The sequence below is a fragment of the Bactrocera latifrons genome, unplaced genomic scaffold (genome assembly GCF_001853355.1).
Source record: "Bactrocera latifrons isolate USDA-ARS-PBARC rearing strain unplaced genomic scaffold, ASM185335v1 scaffold_158, whole genome shotgun sequence".
Lineage (NCBI taxonomy): Eukaryota > Metazoa > Arthropoda > Insecta > Diptera > Tephritidae > Bactrocera > Bactrocera latifrons.
This window is the reverse complement of record NW_017535052.1, coordinates 273,713-286,441: the sequence shown is the minus strand read 5'-3', so window position 1 is coordinate 286,441 and position 12,729 is coordinate 273,713. Positions and strand designations below refer to the sequence as shown.

The 12,729-nt window shown below is 31.8% G+C and overlaps 2 protein-coding genes across 16 annotated transcripts in view; one reads left to right on the top strand and one right to left on the bottom strand.

Annotated features, from left to right (window-relative positions):
* LOC108966257 overlaps positions 1-5,080 on the bottom strand; it is a 27,945-nt gene extending 22,865 nt beyond the window's left edge. For 4 of the 13 annotated variants that reach the window (XM_018929027.1, XM_018929028.1, XM_018929029.1 and 1 more), the window contains exon 1: positions 767-2,556. In XM_018929027.1, coding sequence (XP_018784572.1) covers positions 767-1,832 — 1,066 coding nt within the window. In that variant the 5' untranslated portion in view covers positions 1,833-2,556. The other 9 variants (XM_018929024.1, XM_018929017.1, XM_018929020.1 and 6 more) reach the window with 9 other exon arrangements.
* A 133-nt stretch (positions 5,081-5,213) lies between these two features.
* LOC108966252 (serine/threonine-protein kinase Doa) overlaps positions 5,214-12,729 on the top strand; it is a 74,382-nt gene continuing 66,866 nt past the window's right edge. For 2 of the 3 annotated variants that reach the window (XM_018929011.1, XM_018929012.1), the window contains exons 1-3: positions 5,214-5,541; positions 7,344-7,462; positions 7,534-7,617. In XM_018929011.1, the coding sequence (XP_018784556.1) occupies positions 5,398-5,541; positions 7,344-7,462; positions 7,534-7,617 (347 nt within the window). In that variant the 5' untranslated portion in view covers positions 5,214-5,397. Of the gene's footprint in view, positions 5,542-6,022; positions 6,323-7,343; positions 7,463-7,533; positions 7,618-12,729 lie in introns of those variants that run through there. The other variant, XM_018929013.1, reaches the window with a different exon arrangement.

Here is a 12,729-nt window from a genome sequence, read left to right as displayed (position 1 = left end):
ATTTGTTTAAATTTAAAAAAAATCACAAATTTAAAATGATATACAGAAATATGCGTTATACTTATAATTCGGATATACTTGTATACATACATACATATTTATTTATATATGTACATATATGTATATCAAAATTTATTAAATACATATGTACATACATATATACTAAGGCATGTGAGTTTTTGGCTTCAGTTTTCAAGCGATTGAGTTAATTTTCCTGTGAAACAAAATATAGCATATGGTAAGCATATAAAAGTAATCTATTCGGAGTGATGAAGTCGAAAGATATTTCCTATAATATTACAAGGAAACGTGTGTCAAAAAGAAGAATAAAGAAGAAGAACGAGCGCCTATATTAATAGAAAGAATGCTTGGCTAAATTACGTCCATTTGGTGTTATCACAAAAATTAAGGGCAGGAGCTTATATTAGGATTGCTGGTCAGAGCGTTGATCAGAATTTACCATATAACTCCTTTACATAACTTTGTTGCAAACTTTAAGCCTTTAGAAAGGGAATTGTGTCACAAAGACAGTGAAAGCTAAATGAACTATTCTAGACAACGAAGTGACTTTAGATCGGTTGCGTTTTTCCACCTAGTGTATATTCAAGTTCTATACCGTACATATGGTGTAAAAAACCAAACTAAAAAGAAATAGGTTTTTGGAACACTTATGTTGTTTGTTTACATGGTGACGCTATAAATTCAACAAAGCTCTTGCTCAAGTTTATTTAGCATTGTGTGTAATATCAGTATGAATTTCACTTACCATGAGTGAGTATATTAACGGTTTCATTGTGCCAGGAAAACAAGCTCCACAGACAGCCACGGAATGTTGTCAGGGGTCGGTAGCCGTTCAGCACATATGGATTGAACTGCAAATATTTTGGCATATCCTGCCATTTCTGTAGCTGCTTAGTGGAATTGAATGCGGGTGTTTGCGTTGTTACGAGTGACTTTAGATTTAATGAACTTTTCGATGACTGCACGATCGATGTGCTTTCCGAATTCATACTAGGTGTTGATGATGTCAGCGATGATGGCGATGACAGTGGCGACCGCGGTGTCGATCCTAAATGTTCCTCGTTTGCAGTATGTGGTGGAAGCCCTCTAATAGGGAGTACATCTCGGTGTTCGGCACGTTCTTTGCCATTTAAAGCTAATGTATCTCCTGATGTCGAGAACGTAGCACCAGCGTCAATGTTAAAGCCATCGAAACAGCTTTCTACAACCAGTGTTTGTCGTCGATCCATTTCTTGCTTAATACTAATTGGTGTTGCGATCACAGACGATATAGTCGAATTAGAACTTGAATTACTGCTGGAACTTGAGTTAGAAATATTGGATTGCCCAGACCCCAACTTAAATTCTGTATTCGGCATGGTATTCGACATTGAATTTGTTGATATGACGACAGAGTTTTTCTCTATTCTCTTTGACGGCGATGCTTGTGGTGAAGGAGACGGTGTAACAGACATACGGTCTGTGTTGCTACCAAGATATTCAACTATATCAATGGGATGTGAAGTAAAACTTCCAACCTTGTTTGTGGTAGTTCCTACAGTAGCCGGGCAACCGTAGTTCATTACCGAGGTCCCGATGCTATGGCCCACACCGACGCCCACTTGCAAACGGTGGCGCAGCACACTCGTTTGTTCCAACATTGCCACTGGGTTCAGCAAAACGGTTGGCGTGAAGTTCCCGGCTGACGTTACATCATGCGATAAAAGTTCGTCGCAACTGCCTGCACTCGTTATATCGCTTTGCGTGATTGTGGTGGTCGCGACACCGTTGTTGTTGCTTTTGGTACCATTGCAATCAGCAGCAGTTTGCATGGCTCATCAATAGTTGAAACTTCAAAGATTAAGCGAATTCAATAAACCCGTAATTGACTCAGCATTTTAAGGCTCCTAAGTAATAAGTGCTAGGAATTTTGTACATATGTAAGTGTTAATCGTCAACATTCATGGGTCTGGTAATTAACTCTAATTAAGCTGCAAAAAATAAAAAAAAATACACATTTATGAGTGTTACCTCTGCAAATTATATTGAATTGATTACACACATACACACATAATAACTATATCCTCGGTGGAAGGTAAAATAACACTTTTTTAAAACACTTTAAAGTCAGAGGAGAAGTCAAAATCGATGAAATTCACTACATCGCGCATATTACGAGTAGGGGAAGATAGTAATTTAAGTTTTCAAGGGAATATTTTGTCATTTCGCAAATATTTACTTTTATTAGGTCTATTTCTTTCGATTATTTCATTGGTGTTTGAGTTTATGCTGTAATATGAAAGAAACAGACGAAATTTAAAATTTTGTCATATGAAAAGTATAACCACACAGTAAGATAACCCTATCAATATGATGTTATATTTCCCCTGACTCTTATGAAGCCTTTGCTTACCATCTTATTTATGAAATTATTGACGACGTCAACTGTTAATTGAATAATTTTTTAATGCATTGTTTGCAAACCTGAACCGTTAGATAAACAAAACTATTAAACGCTGTAACAATAACTTGGAGAGTATAAAAATTGAAACTGATTGAAACAAAATTTGGTTTTTAGTTATAACTTGGTTATATCTGATAGCAGAAGCTTTTGTACATTTATATGTATGTATGTATGTATATGTGATATGATGTGTGAAATGATATGTAATCAATAAAAACTGAAACACATATTTTTTGATTACTTGTTGTTTGGCATCTTCTAGTTATTCTTACACTTTTAATTGAGTTGGTAAGTGCAAAATATAGAAAATAAATAAGAGTATATACATAAAAATAAACAGTGTTGCATTTTTAACTCACTAATCAATACGCTCCTGTTCAAGCGTTGCATGGTTTTTATATATTTAATTAATAAATGAATAAATTCATATTTTCACTGTCTTTAGTTCACCGTTCATTGTGTCAAATTAATTTACGCTAGAAATATATAAATATGTTCAATAAATCATTTAGAAAATATATTGAAAATGAACTATTAATTTTTTGGTAATTCTAATCACAAAAATAAATAATAATAATATTTGCATAAGGATTTATTTGTTTAACTATATTTTTGCTTTGTTCTATGTATTCTTAGACCTGTGAGGCGAATTTGATCGTTGCACAATCATAAACAACACCACTACCGTGGACGTATGTACATTTCATTTGAAAAAGCATAGAACATTTCGCTTTTCAAACATTACTTTACCAATATCCATATATGTATGTACATATGTAGATACATATAAATATATATGTGTATTTATGTACAAATTAAATATATTTAGAAAAAAAATTTGATTGATTGAAAAATGAGTAACATATTGCAAATAAAACACTATATTTATAAAGTAACATTTAATTTCTATTTACCAAACACCTAAAGAATTTTTTGACATTTTACTAATATATCCAGTTAAGTCGTTTCCTCATTGGGTGTGTATATGAACATATGTACACATATAGCATGAGTAGACGATAAAGGTGATTCAGAATGGAAACACAATACATGTGTACATATATGTAAGTATGTATGAAAATGGAGTAACAACATGCCACCTATATGTACGCCTATCGATCATAAAAATTGATGCGAACGCTTGGAATATGCCCCAGCACTAATTTTGTATGAACGGTTTGGAAGTGTGTTAATATCCGAAAGTACGTATATTGGTATATTTAAAAAATTGTTTTATTACCACCATAATCGAGATGTTGATATATCATATTCCAAACATAATGGCATGCACAAAAACCATAGTTTCATAAATACCTTGTACTCGGGTACCTCATAATTTGGTTTTATTCTATTTCAGTATCAAAAGTCATATTTTTGATTCATTATTGGTTTGGGGTTTGTAATTGATTTTTTCTTTACGTTTAATTACTATATAATCACGTGATATTTACGCACACTTTATGCACATGGATTGTTATATTATTAGGTGTTTAAATGCTCACTGTTAAATATATTCACATTCTGTACGTATAGTAAGACGCTAATTTCACAGCTTTATCATACCATCATTTGAACATTAAATATTAATTCAATTACTATCACTTTATATAATAAACAAATATACAAGCCAAATTGCGCGTATAGCAGGAATTTGCTGCAAACGATTTTACCTTTTTCATCTTCTACCATCTCCTACTTCGAAAAAAAAATTTGGCAAAAATGTCTAAACATGCGCATTAAATAGTCACTTCGAGGTTTTGTTTTGAAATTTTATTTTCACCGTTTTTTTTAATTTAATTTTATGCATCAAGATTTTGTTTTATTATTTATTTCTATTTTTTTAAATAATTGTTATTTATTCTTTTAATATGTTTCCGTTATATTTTTACATAGAGTGCTGAGTACAAAATCACTTCCGGCTAAACTGCTAGACACCTATCCAACTAACCAATTTCAATGTACACTGTAAGATTTAGTTAACATTCTGCGGCTATTAACTAGTAAAATCAATTACTTTCAAGTAATATACAACTGTTTTATTAAAAAGTAAATGTACATCTTTTTATTATTATCAGAAAAACATATTTATTAACACTGGGACTAAATAAACTAATTTTGAAACCACTGTCTGTTAAATGCATCTGCATTAATATGGTAGCATTATGAAGTTACAATCACTTTAATCGTAGCAAACTTCACAATGTAAACACAAAAAAGTGTAAATTGTGAAAATCGTTTACTTTTGTTTACCGAAAATTAAAGAAAATATATACATACATACGTTTGTACATTTTATTAAAACTGTTTTGTTATTCCTCAGTATATTTAATCATCATGTTAAGAAATGCTGCACCTGCAATTTTATTTTGTAGTTTACTTTCTATACATTTTCTTCGCAGATAAGAGAAGGAGACAAACAAGTTGTAAATATCCATCATTTTTACACATTGGTTACAAAAACAGTTGTAATGTAATTGGTTTAGAACAAAAAAATGCATGCTCTTAATCCAATTATTCAAAACAGTTACTCAAATATAGTAAGTTGGAAGCAATATAACAATAATTTTAATTAATATGTTGAAAGTGGTTAAAAAGCATAACTGCAAAATACTTTTCATGGTGAATTTGTAACCCTAGCATCATTATGTGTTCAATCATATTCAGCGTGCTTGTGTAAGTGAAAAAACTGCAATCTTTGAATGTGATTGACGTTTGCATTTAGACGCGAACAAGTAGATAAAGTGCAAAGAGACAAAAATTAGCATCGACAAAAAAAAGAAAATAAATAAAAAACGGAAAGGAGTAAAGGACAGAAAAGGTCTAAAACTTGAATAAAGTAATTGGGATTACAATAAAGCATTCTCGCTACACCATTTTGAGAAATTACGGCGACTGGCGTTGAAGTTTAAGGAAAAATTGCACAACTTAGGTCGATGTTTATGCGTATACAGGAACCGGCCATTAAAACTTGGAAGCGCATTACAAATCTGGTGAATACGCTTTGGAATAGATTATATCTACCTGCTTCGCCGTTTTTAGCGCTCACATATCCATCTTCGCAAATAATAGCATCTGAGGTGAGTATTATTTCTTTCATGTTAATTAAAAGTGTTCGGATTAATGTTTGAAGTGAGCGAAACATAATTACTCTTGAATAATTTCTAATTACATTGTAGTATATATTTTTTTTTAAATGTGTACCTGCTAACAAATTCTGGGTTTCTCATTGCTCTAGTTAACGAAAAGCGCGCAAAGTTTATTAACAAAATTATTCACCACGAGAATTTTGCTATGTAAATAAAGCTTTTTTCGAAATGTTTTTGCTTATGCCTGCAAAGCCATATTAACATTAAATTTTCCTCATGATTGTTTTAAATTGCTTGCCTTGTTTTTACGGTGGTAAATATGGTGAATATTTAGCAATAGTGCCCTCTGCTGTTAAAATAGGAATTGTTGAATGTCACATTGTTCACATTTGACAGCTATTAGGAATGTCAATCTGAATCTCAATGCATAGTGTGTTTGGATTTATTGGTATTGAGAATACGTGAGATTTTAATATTAAAGTAAAGTTTTGATTTCGTGGTTGGATAACTTTACTAGTTGTGAAGTTTGTGTTTCTTTATATTATTTATTATATATGTTTGAATAAAATACCATAATCTTGCACGATTTGCACAAAAATTGTTTGCATATTTTCACTGGTATTGTCGGCGCGCATACAGACATACGCTAGTTATAAAAAAATCAATCTCGAGTGCTGCTTGCTAAAACAAGTTTTGGGATTTTTTTTGCTTAGATAGAAATTTGTGAAAAATTCGGTAGGAGAACCAATCAAAAGAAACTGAAAGCGAAGAGGTAATTTCAATACGAGGAGGTGGTGTAATTTTGAAATTGCTATGAACATTTGAGAATGCTGCCACAAAAAAGTGGTGGGCTTTGCAAAGCGAGTCAAAATAGTAATCAAGTTCTAAAAGTAGAGTATAGGTTGTACAATTTTTGAATATTTAAGAAAGGAAGTGTTTTTATTAGCGTTCTCTTGAAGATATATTGTTGATCATTTGTAGTTTATTTGTTGTTCTGCCTTCTCAAATGTGAATAAGAATTGATTTAATGTATAATAAAAGTATGACGTCCTATACATACATTTCTTCCTTATCAACAATTTCCATTCTTTCCTCTTCACATTAGTAATGTTTTGTAGAATTGAACAATTGAGAAATTTTAAATTATTAAAGCAAAAATGTTCTTTTTGCTAACTTGATGTTTAAAAATAGTAGTTTTTTCCAAAATTGTCCTAGGAAATTGATACATACCAACCTTAAGCCAATAATTATTTGGAAGCTATTTATTTTAGTGCATTTTTATCTATATGTTGAACAGAAGACGTTTGCTTCGAATTTAGCAACTCTGAAGTTTATAGATAAACTTTATAGAGTCTTGGATGTTGCTATCTTCGAATTAAAGGTTTTATATAAATCGTCAGCGTGACGAGTTAAGTCGATTTGGCCATATCTGTCTCTTTGTGGGTCTGTCTGTAAACACGCGACGTAGTCTCTCAGAAACAAATTCTAGATACATCCCTGATCTGGCTGTGATATTTGACCATTATAGCATATACTTTTCGTATAAACATTTCCGATAAAAATAAAGTACTTTTATAGACAATATTTTATTTGAAAAAATATCTTCACGAAAATTCTCATACATTATTGCCCAAGGAAACTCTGCAATCTCTGACCACATTTCATGTTCAGCGTTCCATATAAGCTGATCATTCAAAATCAAGTAATGATCATCATAAAATATTTATTTTTTCTTATTAAATAAGCTTGATAGCTGTGTTTCGGAATTTTGAATGTATTCAAATATATTGTAGATGCCTAGGACACGTAGACGTCATCATTCCAACGATCGTTCTTCGGGTGGTCATAGAGATAAGCGCAGAAGAGTGGACTCTGAAGAGGCGTCGCCTCTGCCAAATGTCGCCTCATCACCGTAAGTAATTCTTGATTTTTAAAGACATAGTTGCTTTAATTTTTAAATATTTTATAATCTTATTTTTATAGACCACGTGCCAGATATACACGTTCGGATGCCAAAAAACGTCATCTTGAGTCGGACGTTAGTTCGCGTGTCTCAAAGGACTCATCGTAAGTTTTTTTTTTTCAATAAATCGCAACTATATATTTGTATTCGTGTACGAAAATACGTATACAAAAATTTTATCAAAAATGAGTAGAATCTGAATAATACTTCTTCTATTTCCTATACATATAATAGAAAGATTTTCGAACTTCTGATATTTAGAGGGCGTCATTTATCCACTATAAAAAAATTAAATGTATATACAAAAATAGAAGACCGGTGTAAAGTCGGTCCGTCCATATGCGTGAATTTATCTAGAATTTATTCTAAATAATATATCTCTGTTTGACTTTTTGGCCATATGCTCAACATGTTAAATTTAGTCCCTTTATTTGTGTTTATATCACATATATGGATACTCACCTATCATTTGAAATAATTAAGTTGGTTTTAATAAATTCGTCCACACAAAGTTAAAAATAATAATGAAACTAAGTTAAAATAGGACCTGTAATATAAATAGTAAATTGTCAAATATTTTTGTACCAATACATAAAAATATTGTTCGTTTACGTTTTCGTCGAATAATGCATTTGCAATTCTTACGCAACACTTTGTAATGTAAACTTTTGCCAACATTTGAAAAAATTTCCCACATTTATAAAATCTTTGGGTACGCCCGAACTTAGCCCTTTTTTACTTGTTAATAGAATAGTAAACCTAAGAGTGCAGTTAAGAAAACTCATTGATAAGGATTTTATCATAGTTATTTTATTTTTATTACACTGAATACTTATTATTAACACAGTGCCCTAACTGTCCGAACCGCTCCTAGTTCTGACCTATCCATGGTCCATGCAGATTGCTGGTGGGGCAACAGTAAAAACTTTGCCATTATATTACATAAGTCAAAAGTATCATTTATTATTATACTTGTCGCAAGGATTACCAAGAAGGTTTAGAGATAGCTATTCCATCAGTACGGGTACGAATAGCTACAAATAGGTTTACGCACATTTGATTTTTAATTTATATTTTTTTATTAAAATATGTAATGTTATAAACGATAAGCCTATTTTTTGAATTTTCTACAAGTATGTTGGTATTTTTATCCCTATATACGTGCATAAATATCAGAGCTGCAACAGGTACGATTATGAGAGATCAACTCGTGCCTAAAACACAATCAAATCAACTCACCTGATCAAACTAGTTTGAAGTAACACCAACAATCTTCTTCTCTTATCATGATCGAATAAAAGGGTAAGGGTAGGTCGAGTAAATCAGTGTATTGAATATTATATACAACCCTAACACTGTCGATTTACAAAAAAATCACTTGTAAGATGATCGCTGCTGATTCAAATTTGCGTTCAAACGGCCTGATTCGTGTTCTTCATGCAGGTACAGATGTAGATCTTTATTTTGTCATTTTCTTTAAGAACCATTATGTGAGGGTTTACGTGAAAACTGATTCAAAATCAGCGGACTTGACGTTCAACTTTTAAATTCGTTTAAGCACCTGAGTTAACAGGTCAGAAAATGTATATATTCAGTCCGAGTAGACCACTTAACTCGTGGTGAAAAAGTGTTTATGCAAGTGGGTTGAACTTACCCGTGTAGAATACTTATAACCGAGTAAAAATGAAGCATAAACATGGTAAAAGTTCCTATTACTTTTCACAGTTGAAAAATATTTGTGTTTAAAGCAATAGACTTGTCCAAATAAACACAAAACACCATATCTAAGCGGTCGGCAATCATCAGTATTTTTTGAGATACAAGCTCTAAATGAAGAATAATTAAACATGGAGTTCCGCAGGTGTTCTATATCTAGAAACTCACTTCGTATCGTTATCTTCGTATAGCATAAGAATTTCAAGATTTTTATATAACCATTTGTGCTATAAGAAATGCACGTGTGAAGGGTATTATAGAAACTTTACTTTTCAAAGCAATGATATTTCAAATTTTACTTTTAAATACCGTTTTCGTGAACTAGTGCAAATCAAATTAAAGGTACCTTTCTAAATTCTGTACATCAAATATTTATGAAATTTATGCATGTATGGTACACAACCCAGCGGGATATGCTGACATTGGTAAGCGAGCAAGGTAAACGACGAAGCATGATGTAACGTTTACTCCGACCGATGAAAATTAACACGGCGATGTAATACGAAAAGTAACAGGTCATCCCTTTCCCTTACCATAGGCACGAAGAATTCTTCGATGCCACAGTTACATAGTAACTCATTAAAGTGCTTCACTTTCTTCATTTTTAATTAGTCTTCTCATATGCCTTTTCGAGAATATTAATATTATTTCTTTATTCAAAGTTTAAACACAAAATTAAACAAAATTTTTAATTAATATAGCAGCTCACCTAAACACAACCAATTTCCTGCAAAGTTTCTTCAATTGCTTGACGACTTGACGAAATAATGAAAATATTATATTTACTTATAAATTGTATATCATCAACTTGTATTTGTTGTTTACGTATTGTATTGTAACGTTTTTCATGCACTTACTTCACTGTAAATATGGACGCAGTAGAATTTAGCCGCATAGCTTACTTTTATACATTACCTGGTATCGAAGAATTTTACATAGAATTTTCTTCGGATCATTCTTCAAAGAAAAATGTAAGCGGTGAACCATTATCCCGCTGGGAATGTTAWATCACTCATTGTATTTTTTTTTTTTTATAGTTTATAAAGAGAAAGAGGTTTGCGGGAAGTTCTCGACTTTTTCATTAAATTTCAAAATTACCGGAGAAAACCTTTCAACCTATTAAATAAATACCAATGTATATTTAATTGAACTGTTCAGAAATCAGAAATCGGATCGCAAATAAAGAGCATGTCACTCTTTTGTACATCATCGACAGAAAAATAATAGGAAAAAAATAGTTTTGTTAGTGGTAGTTGTCAATACCTAATACATATTCTGTGTTTGTCCATAATAACAATATGGGGGGATAATGGACCTGGAAATAATGTGTTATATCATATATAAAAATGCACCAGATGGGGGCTTCAGTTTTGACAAATGCTGTGTATACAATTTGTAGTTTTGTCCATTAAATTTATGACTATCATTAAGCTTTTAAATCTAAAAAGGAAATAATAACAATTATGTTCTTTATTATTAGCGAATACATAATATATGAAAAACGTTTTTATTTCTGATTTCTTTGTTTTAAGAAATAGAGCAACTAAAACATACTGGTGGTGCTTTAGTTTTGGTCAATACTGTATATTCATACATATAGTATTTCAGCAAAATTTCAAATTGAATATCAAATATTGTTGGCATTAAGTAGTAAGAAGGAAATATAAAAGTGTAATTAATGTCCATTTCGGCTTGAGTAGCAATCCTGGCTGTGTTTAAGTCTGTTGGAATTAATCACAACTAAAAACAGCTATACCCACGCTTCAGTGACTTAAAAGTGCAAAAGACAAAGTGTCATTAAATTCGCTGCAAACAAAGGAAAGAAATTGTTTCTCTTTACTGCGTTTCTTCGCATGCGTTGGATGTCGTTAATTGCGAGAACCGATCAATTGCATACATATGTATGTAAATATATATGACATCATTAATAAGCGTGGCTCTGTGGGTTTCCGGCAGTCGCAAATCATATTTGAGTAATTTATATGTTTAATTGGAGAATTTATTAATGGATCCACCTTCGATGAAACCTTGCGTACAGTCTTGTACGCGGTTTAAATTTAACTTTTCAAAAACTTTTGGCGAATGTTTGTCACAGCGAAAAAGACTCTGCTCCAATGCGCAGTAAATGATCATTGCTCGTTTTAGTACACTAAAATTTAAATATATAAAATTTCTGACCTTTTCACTCACCACTTTCAAAGCCCTTTTTTAATTTCTGCTCCCTATATATTCAAAGAGCTCTCCAATGTTTTGTGTCGAGTAACTGTTTTTTTCTTCTACCAATTTCAACAATGTCATTGTCGTTGTTATTATTATTTTTTTTATTAATATAATTTCTAACGAAATGCTCAGTCGAATTTGAAATTATGCATGAATTGTTGCGTATTGTTGAGTATTGTAGTTATGAGAAGACGGTGTGGGCGCTGCTGTAGCACTCTGACTTGAAGATAGAGTGAAACCAAGGTCAGTTGCAAAAAGAAAATGATATCACAAGGCCTTCAACTCCATTGTTACTATTGTGTTTGACATAAGTGTGGTTGCAAACGAAATTTGTCCGATTGACTACCAATTACCAGAAACAATGATAAAATATTTGATGGCCCAATGTAGGAATAAATTAAAGTGTGTTTCAGTCAAAAATACACTGACGGCTTTTCCTCCTACAGCGGAAATGTTGTTTTTTTGTGCAGAATCCAACGTTAAGCTATAACGAACTGTCAATATGATCTAATATAATTCTCTAGTTTCGGCTTTAAATCAACTGTAATAAATGATTGCAGTGAGTTCTTTGCATTCTGGCATTTGAAATAAATTCGGCTTGGCTGGAGGCATTGACCGCATGTTTACGCAGTGACGCCACGTGGGTAGTTATTGTTATTCTTTCTTGCGATCTGTACAAAAACCTTTTCTGTTTAAGTACTTTTACATACTTCGCAGCTATTTCAATCTCAATTTCGGTTTCAATTTACCCAGGAGGTTGGTATTTAGTATTTGGTATTTCATTTGATTTGATTCTACTGGGAATTTGAGATGCTTTCGCTCTAAAATAATTTTGGTTTTTTCCATAACTTCATATGTACATGTGGAAACTTTTCTTTTTGTGCAAATAATTGCTTGAATAGTATTTTTTTAGTCAAAGCTGTCAGATCTTTTAGTAAATTCTTTATTTCAAACTTAACGTTCTTTAAAAACTGTAATTTATTTGAAGTCCTTTTGTAAAAAAGTAATTTTTGTATTTTCATTCTTGAGAGTAAGTTGTTATATGAATCCATCACACACATTAATGAGATATTCGTATACCCTGCCATACCAAATTCAATTCGATAACTTTGTTGTTGCTTTTGCATACACATTTGCGACTAGATAGCGGGCATAGAAATGGTGAATCGAATCTTACAGATACTGTGTTCTATCCTTTCTGGTCGTTTAGAATTTGTCGCGTTTGTATTTATTGGCCGATTGTGTATTACTTAGTTCTAGCACCAAATAAATCAATATTA